Raw genomic sequence first — 17432 nt, 5'->3', positions numbered from 1 at the left:
AGTCTCTGTTATGTGTTACTGGCTTGGTCCTGAGTTAGCACAGGACAAGCAGGGAAGTATTCCCATGAAGAAAAAGAGCCCACACTGTGTTTGCATTGCTTTCGCCAGCACAATGACTGATGGAAGACCAGAAGCCACAGTGAGGAGAAGCACTGGACTCGTGCATACTGTTCTCACTAAACATCAACATGCGAGTTAGACAAATGAGGCCTCGGCCTCCCTTTACACAGCTCTGCTCTGATCCCCAGAGGCCACAATTCACCAAACCAAACAGATAAAGCCTCTATACATTTAGGAGTATTTATCAACAAAACTTTTCCTGGCTGAGGCTGTGGTGACAAAAAATGGACAAGCTATTATTATTTATTAAGGGAAAACATAAAGCTGAAGATGTATTTTAGGTTTTAGTGGCTATTTTCACCTGATTTTTTCTCTGTATTGTAAAGTAACATTTGAACTCGACAGGAAAAGGTCAAGTCCCACAGTTTACCCAAACGTACTAATATCCATGCCTCTGTCGTCGTGACAATGTGCCTCAAGCTTTTATGGAACTAACTCCCTCTAGAGGTAATGAGATGAGATGCTGCTGGTTCAACTGATGTAGATTTGAATGTTTTCTCTTTCTACTATAAAACAGTCAACTGCATTCAAAAAATCAATTAAAGAAAAAAAGCAGATGACTGGACAGGAACAGAAGTGATCAAACTCTCTCCTACCTCTGTGCCCCTGCAGCATATTACATCTGTAAACATCTGTAAAGCTTTAGGTGCATTTTTTACAGATCCATCTTGGATGGTACAACTGAAAAGAAATATGTAGACTCGCCGTAGGACAGCATTATTCAAAATACAAAATTCTTTACTGATATGATTTACTTATTGATGTAAATCTGGAGAGATGTGTTGAGATAGATTCTGATCCATCTGATCCTGATCCAAGCATTTGAGTGATTATTAGACGACAGAATATAATCTCAGTAAGAAGAAGGACTGACCTTGACAACAACCATCTCCCTCTCTCTTACACAGACATTAAGGAGGAAAGGAGTCAAAGAAAAATGATCTAATGGGACAAAACAACATCTTGACTGACATCTGCTGTCAGCTTTGATGTAATCTCGCCACTGGGACTAAATCATATCGTTTTGTACCAATATATTGGTTATTAGTTTATTGTTATTTTGTCAGAATAAAAGATGCAATGTCAGTTTGACCATGGGGTCACAATCTGCTTCAGTTTACCAGTGAGAGGTTGACTGGTCACAGGTAAATTTGTCTGGGTTAGTCACATCGGTAGTTGCTACATTCAGATCCGGTTTAGCAGCGCATGGATGCAACAGTACACACCTCTAAACCCTCACTGAAATAACTTCAGTCTCTCTCTCTCGCTCTGTCTCTCTCTCTCTCTCTCTGACGCGGGGGGTTTGCCCTCTAAATAAACTTTGGAGCTCATAGGGGGAGAGAGAGAGAGAGACAGAGACACAGCAGAGGGCTGAAGTCATCAGCGGGCCGGCAGGAGGGGAGTGAATGGGTCCCGCACGCAAAGCAGAAAAGCGCTGAAACTGCGGAGGTTCACTTTGGTTTCAGCTGAGAGAGAGAGAGAGAGAGAGAGAGAGAGAGAGAGAGAGAGAGAGAGAGAGGAGGTGTACGTTTGACAGCCAAAAGAACTGTGAAACATTTCAGCTTAGACTTCAGATAGGGGTTTGTATCTATAGTTATTCGGGTCTTGCTCCTCTCTCTGTGGCGGCTTGTTTTCTTGTTGCGCTGTTGAGCTGAGATGCTGAGATGAAACCCGGAGCCTCCGCGCGCCTGGCGCAGTGAAGGTATCCCCACACCGGGACGCACGCGGCGCATCCGCACTCAGAAACTCGGATAGAGGAGGGAGGAGGAGGAGGGGGAGGAGGAGGAGGAGAAGGGTCCGATTGGAGCTCTACAGATGGATATACATCTCAAACTTTTTCCCCAAGCATGTCAGTCGTATAATCAGTAATTCTGCTCATCTTTGTGATCAACACTGATGTGTGACTCTGCTCTCCTCCTGCGCGCCACGACGGATGAAAATCGAGCTTTTTGGTGCGTTTGTTGTTTTGTTTGTTTGTCTCTCGGAGGGAATGCTCTTCTTTATCACGGCACGGATCATAACGCATCCCTGACTCGGCTCCCTGGTGGCTTTCTTGGCACATATGAAGAGCCTCTCCAAGATGTTACAGTCTCAACGGCCCAGGCATCATTGGGCCACCGTGCACTACCATCACCACATATCACCACATAGCTGGGGGTCCTGCTGTGTCTAGGGATTATCTACCCTCCACCACCTCCTGCCTCCGTCTGGGGGGAAAGAAAAAAACGGAATCTTATCCAATAAGTGTTAGTGAACATTGACATTGGCTTTACGAGTCTCATCTCTGGGCTACTATGCAATTACAACTGATCTCCTTTGTTTTGATCATCTTGCACTGCATGGATTACACTGGTTGTCAGCAGCACAGCAGCTCCAGGCACCGGCAACATAAACGTGAGTAAAGTGTAAAGTATATATATATACGGCACCGATGCTGCCAGGTGTTTCGGACACATCCGGCACTGTCTGTCTATGTTTGATTTAATATCCTTTATTTTGACAGGGTTAATATCCTTTATTTTGACACTTATTAACCTTTTTTACTAAGACATCCGTTAAGTAACAAAATGTGAAAGGTCTCCAAGCCGCCTTTATTCTGCATCCTCCAATATTTCTACATCTCAAAATTACAGTCAGACGCACTATTTATAGTAAACTGGTAGATTTGTAGGTCACTATGAGCGCTAGGTTGGGGACATTGGGAGAACTGCGTGTTCCATCGCTTTGGGTGTGTGAAGAGAAAACTAAAAAAAAAAAAAAAAAAAGAAGAAAATATTACAGGTGATGTGTTTTATCTCTCTGATCGCATAACCCCCTTTTAACAGTCGGCCCAGTGATTCCCCTGACTAGAAAAGGACTAATTAATATAATAGATATTAGTACAAACTTCCACACTTTTGATTATCTACATAGATATTATGATGTGTACGGATTAATTAATTTTTGTTACAAAATAAGGAGGTTTTTTTTACATATAGATTTTGGACGATTCCAGCGCTCCAAAATCTACGCCACGTTTAGAGATACCTCCACCAAGTGTAATTAGTTCCACGGTTATTAGTCCGACCATGTTTCCTTTGAAGCCTAATTGGTCTAATTGATTGGTCCGTTCCCTGACACCTGAAGCCCGCGGCCGCTGCTCTCTGCTCGCTGCTCTCTGCGCTCCGTCTGCTGCTGCTGCTGCTGCTGCTGCTGCTGCAGCTTCTCGTCGCTCTCTAGCGGCCACAGCGGCAGACTTCAGGCGGAGCGGCTGCTGCTGCTGGCGGGCATCAGGGCCGATCAGCGTTCAAGTGGATATTCACAGCTTCAGTTTCCATATTTGGTGATGTAAGCTGCCATGCTCCGTTTATTTCCTCACACTCCAACATTTTGTAATTCATAGGGAAAAACTTTCCTCGATGACACAGTGCCAGACTCCCCGTGTAGCCTACTCACTATGCCAGTCAGACTTTGAATCATAATTTGAAACTGTGTCGCATCCTGTTCTTATTACTGGTCCTTATTCCGAGTAAATGTAAATTTGACAGTAGGATCAACCCAAAACGCAATAGATGTGCATGCAGAAAACACTTGAAGTCTGGATATATTTCATCTCCCATATATCTCACTGCGCTCCAACATTGTGTCTCATTTCTTGAGCTATGACCAGTTATTTTCCATGACTCTATGAAATAAGTATAAATAAAGTATATTTTTCTATTCTTCCTACGCCCACTTTATCATCAAGGGTCTCCAGATGTGCAGTGTGACTAAGTCCATTAGTTAGGTGTAGCTGGAATATTCCATGCAGCATGGCTGTGATATACAATGATAGACCTCTGGAGTGGTGTTTTTATCTCTGCCACCTGGGGCTGAAACTCCTCTTTATGTCTCATTCTCTTTGCATCTAATTCACAGAGTTGTACTCTCTGGACTGTGAAAGTTTGTCGCCACTCTTTTTCCCTCACAACCACCACAGTGGATGTTTAAAAAACTGCAGCATCAGGGGGGTGAACTGTGTGTTTTTGTGTAGTGTTAAGGCGGTCTGCGGTTTCCTTTACTTTTGGCAGCTTAGGTTAGCTACAGATCACCAGTCTTTTTGATGTTCAGCAAAAACAATATAATATAAATACATTGGATGACAACCCTGACGGTGACAGATAATGAAATGTAGCAATCTGTTGTAATGAGTTGCTATCATTATGTGTTTGTGCTGCAACAATGCATGTTAGAAGTTGTATAAAATGTAATATACACCACATCAAGGGACACAAATTCTCTCTATTATGTTTATTTCCCCCCTAAGAGAGGAAAGCGCATGGGTCGTACACTCATAATTGGTGCAGATTTTTTTGGTTAGCATCACTTTAAATATAAATTGTGTGATTCAGCTTGACAGATGACAAGGCGGCACAACAGCTTATATGATGGCTGTTTAAGGAAGTCGAAGGTTAAGTTCACGTTCTACAGAGATGAGTGATCTGCCTTATCGACTGACTCAGTGCCAACTACCGTAATTGGCAAGTGCTTATAGGAACCCAAACTTCCTCCAATGAGGCAGATATCTAACGCTTCCTCAGATGTCAGGGAGGATGGAGGGATTAGTTGGTGAAGGGGTAAATGAGTGCAGACTAGAGAGGGAAAGAAGGGGGTAAGAGTGAGTCGGGAGTCAATGACCATTCAGTTAACAGGCCAAAATTACAATGCAGAGACAGAACCCGAGTGCTGGGCTTCCTGTCTGTGACGATGCATCCAAAAATGAAGGCCTGGATCATCACAGTGGCATTTACGTACACATTGTATAAAGCTAAAGACGACATGATACTTGGAAGACGCGAGTGGTTGGATTTAGCTGTTAATTTAAGGTTAAACATAGAATATGCGTATTGTGTGGGCAGGGAAATCACACGAGTCACACAATGGATTCATGAAGAGGCACTTTAACACTTTTGGCAAAATGTTGTTGTTTTTTTCTTGTTTTTTTGTTTTGGTTTTGTTGCCCAATTCTATTTTGTCCGTGAACCATCTGTGTTTTTGTGTGCCTGCATGTGAATGTGTTTATTTCACATGTTACTTTGTTGGTATGTTGCGCAATACACCGCTGTCCAACTGCGGTTTTGTCGGTGTGAGTGCGAGGGCAAGGCCAAATTCCTGCGTCTTAAGACTTCTGTGAATCAGGGCAAGCTTGGCAGGAACACACGTGGGCAAACGGACAGCAGTTGCAAAGATTGTCGAGATATTTCAAACAAAGTATCCATGATCTATGGTAAACTGACAGCTAAACTCCGAACATAGAGGAGAAGAAAGAGCGCCAGTTTGAGCCATTGGCATGAGATGCCAAGACTGGAGAGGAAAATCAATTCCTTAGGTGCTTATAGAGGTTGCTTTTGATTTGCCTGCCATCGGCTGCAGCAGTTTCCAAACAATGCCTTTGGGAATGGAGTACCAACTACAGTACAAGAATGATAAATATGGATCATAATTATTGACTACATATTGAGTCCATGGCATAGGCATCATTCCTGGTATGGGAAAATAAGTAGACAGTTATTGTCTGAATTTAACTAAAGCATACGAGAGGAGCGAGTTGAGCCCAGTCCCTCATGAAGAGTGAATTGTAACATCAGGACCAGAGGCTAAAAACATCATCTGAACCACACAACAGTATGCCGTGTGTATTTGGCGGTTTTCAGAACATGCACCTAACCACCCAAACCCTCTTTGTTAATGTTTTTTTCCACTGAGTGTAAAAAAGGTCATGATATACAAGGATTTCCAGGAAAGTGGCATGCATGCGATTACAATACAAATTTATTTCTTCCTCTTTGATGCAGTTGGATCTGTATGAGTTACGGTCTTGAGTTTTATAAGCTTTGAATTTTTTGATATGTCTGCAATACGTTGATAGCACTCCATTTATCTACGTGTTTTCAATCATGATGCCTAAACACAGACTATCATGTTGAAATACACTTGCTGTTACTTAGGAGACTTTAAAAACGTCTATTACAAGGCTGTCAACATACAATTAAAATGATTCAAAGCTATAACCCAGGGCTTCTCTTCTTGGAAGTTACAGTCTGGTGAATCATCCAACAAATGAATGAAGAGTGGGAGATGAAAACCATACTGTAAAATAGATCACCATAATCTAAACACTGTAGTACTTATGTACATAAATAGAGTTGTAAACATGGTATAAATTACTGTCATTAGCACTGCACCATTACTCTCTGATGCTGATGCTGAGACAGTGGGTGATTAATAATAGCCTATAGCCTACTGTAATAAAAGACTAATGCAAGTGAAATAATAAACCCCCTTTATTGTAAAACATGTGAATAAACTGGGAGTAAACTTTCCAAATATCAAAATTTTAAGCTAAACATGACAGATAAAAATATTAAGTTTTTGATAGTTGCATCACTGAAAAGCATTGTGGTCTTTTTAAGGGACGCTATTCTACTCTAGAAGTTCAACCTGTGGGAAGTGTTATGACTGAGGGATTTATGTATAGATGGATATATTACTGTATAGCTAAGCATGTAGCTTGTACGGTAGTGTCGCAAGGCAGTTGGACCCTACAGCTGCACTAAAACTATACAGTTTGAAATATATAAACCTGAATTGAACCTTCTGGATCAAGTTGAATCTGGTTCTGTTTTGTGTCGAACACTGTAGAATGAAAAATCAATTGAACTTAACACAACAATTGCAACTGTATTCAGGATGTCATATGGCACAGAAGCTTTAAGTCAGGTTTTGATTGCTGGATGTGTATGAAGCCTTCATTATAAAGGCCAAAAGAACCGTATTTTGAAAGCGCATAGTATTTTTTTCAAGTGACTGCAGGAAAATGGGCTGTTTTTCCACAAAAATGACAGTTTTAGAGCCTTGATACAAGAAAACAAGGTTGTTGAGATGGAAAGCAAGAAAAAAGTTGGATTTGGTTAAACCCAACAAGGTTTTGAATTTTACCACTTGGTGTCTTATTGTGTAGAACTTCAAATAGTTTTCTACATTTGGTTTCCCAACTGAAAAACAGTTTGAGAACATTTGATATATATTTCCTTCCAAACATGTTTTAGTGCTGAATGAATTACTGTTTTAAAGAAAGCCTGCCAGAAGGTCACTGAGTCCATCCCTGGCACCAACAGTAAGATGAATTCCTGCTTGGAGCTTTTAGTAAGATGGAGGCTGGTATTACTAGTATAATACCTACAAGCAGGTCAGCAGCAATGTGGGGCATTGTGGCTTACCAAATGTTATGATATCTCCCATTTTATTATCAATTATCAGGAGGGCGTGACCAGCGGTATGGCACCAGCCCACCACTGGGGACGCCACAGACCATATCTCCTAAACTGCCCCAAAAAGTAATCTTTGTCTTAATATCTTACTCATTACATGAACACTACAGATGACATTGTCCTGTTCCTTTTAACAGAGATCTCTGGTGTGAGCTCGGGGTGCCAGCAGGGTGGCTGTCTGACCTGCTCTGACTACAATGGCTGCCTGTCCTGCAAGCCGCGCTTCTTCATGCATTTGGAGAGGATTGGGATGAAGCAGATCGGGGTGTGCATGACTTCCTGTCCTCCAGGCTTTTACGGCACACGCTCCCCAGAAAGAAACACCTGCACGAGTAAGCCCTATAGCACGTTCTCCTGTCTGAAATGAATGGCGGTATTAGTGGCCAGCCTTCTGTGTAATTAACTGTCCTCTGAGTGGATGGGCATTAGACACAGCCTAATCCTCTATCATAGCAAAAACGTACAGCCAAGGATCTCAAACTTGTCTTGAGTTAAATGTGGCCTCTTAACATTGTGTTTTACTTTAACATGACAAGCATAAGCTCGGCCTCAGGACATTGTCAAACTGTCTGTCCCCTATATACGCAAAGGTCTAATACCTGCTTGTGAAATATGGCATGATATACACATATGTAAATCTTTAAATAATTGAAAAACTTGACAGTAGTAGGTCTGTTGAGTATGTTTTCTCTTTGGTGACATTAAATCAAATCAGGTACTGCTTTCCTAAAAATCATATATCACCAGCAGCCACCACGCAAGACATCAATCTGCTTTGCCGTGGCCTATATTCCTAGTCAGACATGTGTACATGAACACACACACACACACACACTGACGCCCTGTATATTTAACACGCATAACACACAGGATAACTTGTACAGTTTAAATAAACGCTGGTGTTGGGTCTGTGTTTTTCTGTCAGAGTGCAGGTTGGAGTGCGACTCCTGCTTCAACAAAAACTTCTGCACGCGCTGCCGAGCAGGGTTTTACCTTCACCTGGGCAAGTGCCAGGAGAACTGCCCCGAGGGCCTGGTCCGCAGTGACACACAGAGGGAGTGTGTTCCCAGTGAGTTCTCAATGACATTCCCACGTTACCCATGTATAACTAACCAAACAATTCTCACTTGTGTTGGAGCGTAACTGCTCCATAAAACATGCTTTTGTGTTAAATATGACCAGTATAGACACAGACGTAATGACTGTGTTTTTGTCTTTGCAGGGTGCCCTGTAGAGTGTGAGTCATGTGCGAACAGTGAGACTTGTACACAGTGCCGGCCAGGCCTGTATCAGCTCAGTGGTAGGTGCCACCGTGTGTGTCCAGAGGAGTACGAGCCCAATGACAAACTCATGGAGTGCACACCACAAGGTCAGTCCAATGTGTGTGTGGATGTGTCAGAAAAAGAAAAAAAACTGCCAAAGATGCCTGTCCCGATGGTCAGAGCCCATGCCAAGTTTTTGGCCCCTTTATGTGGCTACAGATGGCAAATAAGCTTGTATAAAAAAAAAAGGAGCAACCACATTCAATCACATAAAATGATTAAAACAACGTTTCCTACCCTCACTTGTCTTTCTCCATTTCCTCCCGGGCAGTGCACTGCGAAGTGGGTGAGTGGGGCGAGTGGAGCCCCTGTTCTCGGTCCGGTAGAACCTGTGGCTTCAGGCATGGCAAGGAGACGCGCGTACGGCAGATCCTCAAGTACCCATCACCCTTCGGTAACCCCTGCCCTGAGATGGTTCCAGAGAAGAAAGACTGCCAGGTCAAAAGGAGGAAATGCCCAGGTAAATTAAAAAATATGGACATAACTGTGGTAGACTAGACTTACAGTATTCCTGTACGTCAGATCCCTCTGATCCAGCAGCTGAACCTAAAATGTAAAAAAAAAAAGACGAGTTTTCAAAATGAGACATACTGCACACTGTCTATTGTAGTCATTACACTCACTGCCAACACTGGATGTATGACACATGGCCAAATCTACTCTATAAATTCCAGACCATGGTGCTTTCGGCTTGTACAATCAGAGCTAGACTTTCTTCCGCTCAGGACTACGACTGTTTACTCAGAGGATTGTCATTGTGGTCAGAGTGAGGACAGTGGGGGGAAGACACATGTGCGATGTTGCAATGGGTATGTTGTGTGTTTTCCCATGAGACCTCTTTAGATTTTTAAACACTAAAACCACTTTCTCTGCCTCTAGTAAACAGAGAATAGCGTGATCATTTCTAATGAATAGAGTGAAAACTGCTTTCAGACGGGCTTGTCTCTTTAAAAAACCTGATGCTGCTGAGCATTTACGATCACTTTGTGTTATATGTGTAGTGCATGTGTGTGGTTACGGAGGTGGTTGGCGGCTACGGCTGGTTGTTTTTTAGTCCGGGTTTTGTAGTGTTAAATGACAGATCGCAGACAGGGTAGGAGGCTGAGATCCAGCCCCCTGGGGCCTCACACTTACAGAACAAACACTCCGTGTGTGTGCGTTTGTGTATGTGTGTGTGTGTGTGTGTTTCTTTGCATGTGTGTGTCTGTGTGTGTGTGTGATGCAGCAGAAACAGCCAGCTCAACATCAACATCCTCCCTCTGGGAGGCACGCGGCGACCAGGGGATCAGTATTGGTTTATCCCCACAGCTGCCAATACACACACTTATACACACACACACACACATGCAAAACAACACATGCACACATATCCTGATACAGAAACACCCTCTCCAAGTCAGACAAATGCACAATGTCGCACTTGCATTCACTTAGGTACACCAAACCAAACACACACACACACACACACACTTAATTCTCACTAGAATAACTTGACAGTCATTGGTACTGGTGGTAATTTGTGAAGAGAATCAACTGGGTTGACATGATTTGTAGGGCAGACTGTGAAATTTGCCCTCTGGCACCCTGGCGATCCCCTTCTCTCTCACTTTCTATCTGTATCTCTCTACTGATCCATTCCCCCAGCCACACACACACACTCCCTATTACACCAAAGAAAACACAGACCCCCATATAAGCTCCCTGTTGGCGCTCCCAGTCAGTCGGGTCGGGGCCGAGACTTTAGTGTGGAGTCGACGGCTCTGTTGATCTAGGCAGAGCCCGGGAGGGAGGGAGGGGAAGGGGGTAACAGCAAGATGGGATAGGAGGAGGAAAAGAGAAGCAAAGAAAAAGGTGAAGAAAGACGTAAAGAAGTGAAGAAAGAAAGAATGAAAGAAACCAGAAAGAAAGAAAGAAAGAAAGAAGGAAGGAAAGGAAGGAAATGTAATGTACAGTCCAAAACACTACAGACCCCGTTTATCAGTTTCGCCCCCGCATGTGATTACCTAGTTGCCCCCACTCCAACAGCATCCGCAGAGAATGAGAGCTAATTATCTGCCTCGGTGCGTCCTCTCCTCAATGTTTACGTTCTGCACACGCTAGGGGGTCAGTGGTCCGACCTCAGAGAGCCCCCGGTAATCCTCCAGCAGCCCTCAGACACTGATACATCCTCCTCCTCCTCCTCCTCCTTCTTCCTTTCCTCCCGTTTTGCTTCTTCTCCCCCTCTCTCCTGCCTCTCCTCTCCTCTCCTCTTCCTTCTCCTTGCTACATCGCTCTACTCCTCCACATGAGTATACTATCAAGTGTTGGCTCATCTCATCCTCTTTCTAACCCTGTTCCTTACGTTTGCCCTTTATTTTTCTCTCTTTGCGATTCTTTCAAGACATGCTCTCTCATCCTGAGCCAAAATCTAATCAAAATTTTAATTGTAACATCATGTGATTACACCTGTGGAGGCCGCACCTCTTTCTAACGCATTTGAAGCTTCTGTCTCTCTAACCATGACCTCATGCTCAGATCTTTAAATTTTCTCACTGTGTAGAAGCGTGAAAACTCTTTAGTACAAATCTTTAAGAGTGTCTCTTGTTAGCAACATTAATTTAGAACATTTTATATTCTTTCATAACTTATTTTCTTCACATCAATACCTCAGTTTCTTTTACTACTTACTGAGAATTAGATGAGCGGTCCAGACAGTACCACTTCCATATGTAATATGAGGCTTTTAGTCATGATATTAGCTTAATTTAACACTCAGACTAGAAGCAAGTGGAGATTGCTAGGCTGCCTAAAGTTAACAAACTGCCGGCCAACACCTCGAAAGGTCATTTATTAACATATCTCATTTGTTTAATCCAGACACAAACATAATAAAGTTAAATTTGGGATTTACTGGGATTTATACCAAAACAAAACCAGACCAAGGATTGCTTGTTTGCTTGTTTCCCCTGCGTCCACTCTTCACGCTAAACGAAGCATCTTTCCTGGCCCAGGCCACACATTTAACGTGCAGATATGAGAGTGGTGTTTATCTTCTCATCTCAATCTCAGCAAGAACGCAAATAAGCTTAGCTATTTCCCAAAATGTCTACTATTCTAAGATTATGGCTTAAGCCTCTAGCTCTTCCTCAGCCTCGAGGCTACAGAACCTTAAACAAATCACAACTTCCAGTGGGTCCTGATTAAATCCCATAAACAGTGTTTTTTTAGATTACAGATATCATGTTAGAAGAGTTGTAAGACTGCAGGAAACATGGTGACATATTCAGGCTTAAGAGTCAGAAGAACTCGGCTCTGCTCCTCTGTTATCAATGGCTCGAGATTGTGAATGTTTACACGCACATCCTCATCATGCCGCCATCTCTCTCAAGTTAATGCTGGCTAATTTGTCCTTCGATCGACCTCGCTATCTCTGCAGCCGGATAGACCATGTGCCCTCTGCAAACCTTAGCCCCCTTTAACCCCCCCCACATACAGACACTTGCGCAGCCCTATTACACACAGAGAAACATACAGTTAAGCAAGCTAGTACCAACCAGTCAGTGAGGGGGGGATTGTTACACACACACAAACACACACACACCCAGAGCCCCCCACCACCCCCATGACATCCTGGCGGCCATGCGGCAGGCATTCCACTTGTGGGACAGCCCATAGCCTTTAATCCCAGCCTGGCTCCCGCCAAAAGCTCCCCGGACGACAGAACGCCTGCCACGGAGGATGTGCCATCATAAAACACACAGTGCGCCTCTAACCACATACTCGCACATACACACACACATAGGCTACACCACACCTCCCCTTACCCTCTGTGCCCCTTTTTGCTCCCTCATTTGATCTGTCTGTTTCCCACTCGCACTTTGTTCTTTGGGTCATTTTATACTCTCTCTGGATTGCTATTCACCTCTTCTACTGCTCTCTTTGTCTCTGCACAAACTCTTTCACAAACATGCTCACTCACTCACGCTGCCAGCACACACACACACACACACACACACACACACACAGCCTGTAGTGTCCCTTTCAGTAAAGCCCCTCTGTGTATGCGCTCAGTACAGTTTACTGAGTCCTGCCCTTTGTGAATGTGCTGCAACAGATTTCTAGAAGTTACATTACAGCCACAGACAATTCAGCAGGTCTGCACTCGTGGCTGTGTTTACAGTGTGCAGGCAGGGGTTTAAGGGGAATAACACTGGATGAAAAGGATAACACATTTCTGCATACATTCCCCCTCATTAACTAGAGATTACAGGAAATGTTCTTAACTTGTACTGTAGTGATGACAAATGTTTATCATGTACTCTATAGGCTACTGAATATTGCACTAATTGTTTGGAGAACTTGAGAGAAGTTACCAATGCTATGATTTGACCCAGACTTGTAATTTGGCACATATGCAAAGTGCATTTTTGTGCTGTAGGTCTATTGTATGGGTCATAACAAACATTTTAGAGTGTATAAAAGTGACAAAATCTGAAATGGAGCATGCTGTATTGTCAGTAGGCTAAATAACTTTGCACATCATATAATCTGAAATGTATAGGCCTAATAGTTTATCTCTTACATTACAGCAATTGTCTGTGTTGTGTTTTCATATGCTCTTGCTAGACAGTTCAGTAGGACGTGCATTATAAAGTTAAAGTTATGGCAGCTAGCACGTGAATTGCAACTGCATTACCATACATTAGTTTACTATTTCTATGAAGATTCACATTTAGAGTTTACAGTTGTTTACTTACCAGTCAGAGCTTCTTCCTTTACCCAAAAGGTGTCGTCAGTGGTGGAAATGTCTTTGACGTTACTAAAAGTAACGTTAGCATGCTAACCCGGCAAGGCGCGGTTTATGTTTATCACGTCATTTTACTTAATTAATTAAGTTAAAAGGGTTTTCTTTTTAATTGCTCCTGTTGTGCAGTAGTTCTGGTCTGTTCCCGCATCGCATCACAACTGCTTTTTTTCACAGACAACATACACCGAGAGGTTTGTTTAGCCTACTTCAAGAAAAAGGAGGATGTTTAAACGGAGCTGTGATACAAAGTCTCGCAAAGTCTCGCGAGAGTCAAGTTGACGCGCTCTTTACAGGTAGTCGGAAGCTCCCGTTTGTTTTATCAACAAAGGAATATCAAGTTCGGGGGGCACGACGTTTTCGTAGCAGTAAGAGTAAATCTGGCTATTGATGTTTCTACCTGTAAACATCATGTATGGTAAACATACTGAGCGCGTCAACTTGACTCTCGTGTGAGACTTAGCAAGACATTGTATTACAGATAGAATTTGCTGGTCTTTGACAAGGCTAACAGTTTCCCCCTGCTTCCATTCACTATGCTAAGCTAGGCTAACTGCTCCAGCTATAAAGTGGGAAGTGACATTTCCTAAAACATTGGACAGTTTCTCTAGGGATACAGTCCCCTCTAGAATAACTGTAATACAGTCAATGTAATAATTGAAACAGTGCAGTAGGCTAGTTAACTTTACAATAACAATTGAATTGGAGTAATAGGTAGCCTACAGATTAACTGTGATTACATCACACACTATAATTGATAAGTAGCCTATCACGTCTTGAAAGTAAAAATGTTTTCATTGATTCCCTAAAAAGAGTCCCTAAAAACCTCAAAACAAAATCACTGGCTGGAAATCTTATTTTGTAAGAAAACTGGATATATTTTTGTGAGGTGTTTATGCATCCCTTCATCATGTTGGCCTATACTTTACAAATCTCATTGTTCCCCTTGGATATTGTTCTTCACTGTTAAGTTAATAATGTTTCCACTTCAAATTTGGAGCAATGCAGATTTTTTTCTTGTTCATATACCTTCTTTTTTTTTCTTTTTTTTTTATTACCATGAGCACAAATTACCATTCATATATTCATATTTTTGTCCCAAAAGCCAACTACTCATTCACTGCCAGTCTCAAAAGTCTTGATGACATTATTCAAAACAGAGTTTACAAAAAAACCTATTGGAAACTGTTCCAACTAACCAATTGCAGGTTGGTTTGATAAACAGTCACATGGATTAGGTTTCTCCTCTGGCTCGACAAAAGCTCGGGGGCTACAGTATGACTAATCCACTGAATTTGTAAATAGTTATGGTGTCAGGACAGTGAAAACAATGAGAGCGAAGGGGACTTCCTGTGTTTATAGAGGACGGGGGGCAGACCCCGAATGAGTCAATGCACCAGATTACTCCATCCATCCATTCATCCATCCATGCACCCCCAGCTACCCTCACTATCTTTGATTTTGATTACACTTTTCTCACTTTTCACTGTCCACATGGATATGATGATGTCCACACCTTCACTTACTGTATGTCCACTTGTCTTTCGTAATTTCTAGAAAAAGATAATGCACAGCAGGCAGGTAGGGCTTGGTATCACTGACCCAGAATGTGGGGGTCCAACCAGAGCCCTGTCTTGTTTAATAAAAAGACAGATAGGGAGAGGCTGAGCATGGAGGGGGCAAACATGAAGCGGACGGGGGGAGAAAAAGAGAGAGATCTCTTTCTCTCTCTTTCCCTGTGTCTGTGCCTACTGCCTACTTCAGCAGTTTCACAATCCCCGACCGGCCAGCCAAGCAGTCAAGCAGGCCGTGCTGCTCTGTTCCACTCACACATGAACAGCAGCAGTACAACAACAGGAAAGGGCCTCCTCTGCTTTCACTTGCAGGTCCTGTCTCCAACCTCCCTGGGGGTGGATCTTGTTATTATCATTAATAGCTGTAGCTCGAGCAGAGATAAACCTTCAGCATTCCAAAACTCTTGGTTTTGTTTATGAGATGGTGTTGCAAGAACAGATAAATTGGGGGTTTATTTAAAGGTTTTCTATTTTGGACAAAGGTCTGCTCATCACTAGAAGAGGGGCTGCAACAGCTGATAGTCTGACAATGTAGTTGTGCTGTCTGTGATTAAAGTCTGGCATCTAGTGGCAAACCCAGGGCATTGCAATAGCCAGTAACACTGCAGAGGGGTATGATAAGATTGTAGTGGTTTTTGCCATGTGCACATGTATTGTGGATATTTTCTGATGCTGCATTATTGCATTTTAGGCTACAAAAGTCAAATAAGTAATTATTATATAATAATAAATAATAATTTGTGTACAGATGTAACACAATTATTTTATCTTCCCGCAGGAGGTCCCAGAAAGAAGAATGACAGAAGAGAAAGGAGGAATCGCAACAACCGCAAAGATAAGGAGAACCCAGAAGGGCGACGGGAGAGGAGGAGGGAAAGGGAGCGAGAGAGGGAGAGAGACCCAGGTGAACGCGAAGACTCTGATAACAGGAACAAAACAGAGCACAGGCACCGCCGAGGCCACGACACAGAGCCAGTCTCCCCTGACGACGGCCTCATACAGTAGTGTCCGGATGCTTCCCCACCTTCATCCTGTTATCCTCCCGTTTTTTTTCCTCCTCCAAACTTCCCGCCACCTCAACCCCACTGTTCGCCCCCCCCACCCCCTCCTTGCCCCCTCTCTGTAGGGGTGTTGCTGCTACCTGTATGATTTGAAAATACTGTTTGTGCACAAATGGGATGGGGCACATTCAGCCACAAGGCTTGGGCCACTCTGGACTTTCTAGTAAGTTTTTTTCTACCCTGTAGCCTCTACTCCTTCACTTCCACCACTAGATAGTCTCTATTGAAAGGTGCAGAAGACACTGCCGAGACTGCTGTTGGGACTGAAGAACAACGTGAGAAGTGTCTGTGAGCCTGTGGAGGACTGGCAGACAGATGAACAGAGAGACAAAGACGTTACACTATGTGCTTGTTGATATGGTTATTTAATGGGGCCCTGGTACATCATTGCGCGTCTTGGTTTTTGAATGTAGATTTTGCAACATTATGTAGAACAATTGTTTATTATTGTTGTTCCTGTTCTTTAGATCTCTTTATTTTATTTGGTGCAGATTTGTAAAGAAAAAATAAAAGTGAGTTTGCTCTTGCCATCTTGTGACATTTTCATAATCACAACCAACAGCAGCTGTAGCAGAACCTGCATGCTGTGAATCAAAGGAGTAAGGTAAAAATCTGAAAACCATTAAGATGTTCTATATGTGTTGGGCAAAAGCTAGTTTTATCCGGATAAGTGATAACTCTTATCTACCACTGGTTTTTATTTTTGTGTAAATGGAATCTGTGCTCTCAGTAAAGCTCCTTGACTAGGAATCAAAAGCACCTGTATGTCCAATAAAACTATAATGGGTTTGTACCTGTGTCTGTTATCCATTCTCTCATCTGACCACTTCCTCGCACCAGCCAACGTGAATATGGCTTAAAACTGCCTGGGATGAATTGAAGGTGAAATAGAAGGTGCAGCAACTTACTGCTGATTCAAAGGTCACGGTTACCTAATTTAGGTACAAAGTGTTGCAGCAGAAAGATGATACATACTATAAAACCTGGACAACTTTCTTAACTACTGATAATCCATCTCTTAGTGCCATAAGTCTCAGACAATATAGTCTTTCACAATTTAGAAGCACTGATAAAGTTAACAGTAAATTACAGTGGTGTTTCATCTGACAGTAAACAATTACATAAGCTATACCAACACTAGCAATAGCTTGTTGCTAAACACATATTGTGAATCATTCAAATCAGGTTTAAATGAATTAAGAAACCTGTAGTTACTGTTATTGAAGTCCTCGTCCATAATTGTAATTTTGTTTTTGCACAAGGGACAGTACCACACCTCCTTC

At 42.7% G+C, this 17432-nt stretch overlaps 1 protein-coding gene across 1 annotated transcript; it reads left to right on the top strand.

Annotated features, from left to right (window-relative positions):
* The first annotated feature begins 1374 nt into the window (after positions 1–1374).
* On the top strand, positions 1375–16942 carry rspo3 (R-spondin 3). Its single transcript, XM_085802614.1, has 6 exons — positions 1375–2514; positions 7547–7741; positions 8335–8478; positions 8632–8778; positions 9003–9191; positions 15867–16942. The coding sequence occupies exons 1-6, from the start codon at positions 2415–2417 to the stop codon at positions 16091–16093; spliced, it is 1002 nt and encodes a 333-aa protein (XP_085658740.1). The 5' UTR covers positions 1375–2414; the 3' UTR covers positions 16094–16942.
* The last annotated feature ends 490 nt before the right edge of the window (positions 16943–17432 follow it).

This window comes from Trachurus japonicus, chromosome 16, assembly GCF_045865225.1.
Source record: "Trachurus japonicus isolate A0001 chromosome 16, Traja_1.0".
NCBI lineage: Eukaryota > Metazoa > Chordata > Actinopteri > Carangiformes > Carangidae > Trachurus > Trachurus japonicus.
Note: the sequence above shows the minus strand (reverse complement) of the source record. Positions and strands in the feature narration are given on the sequence as shown.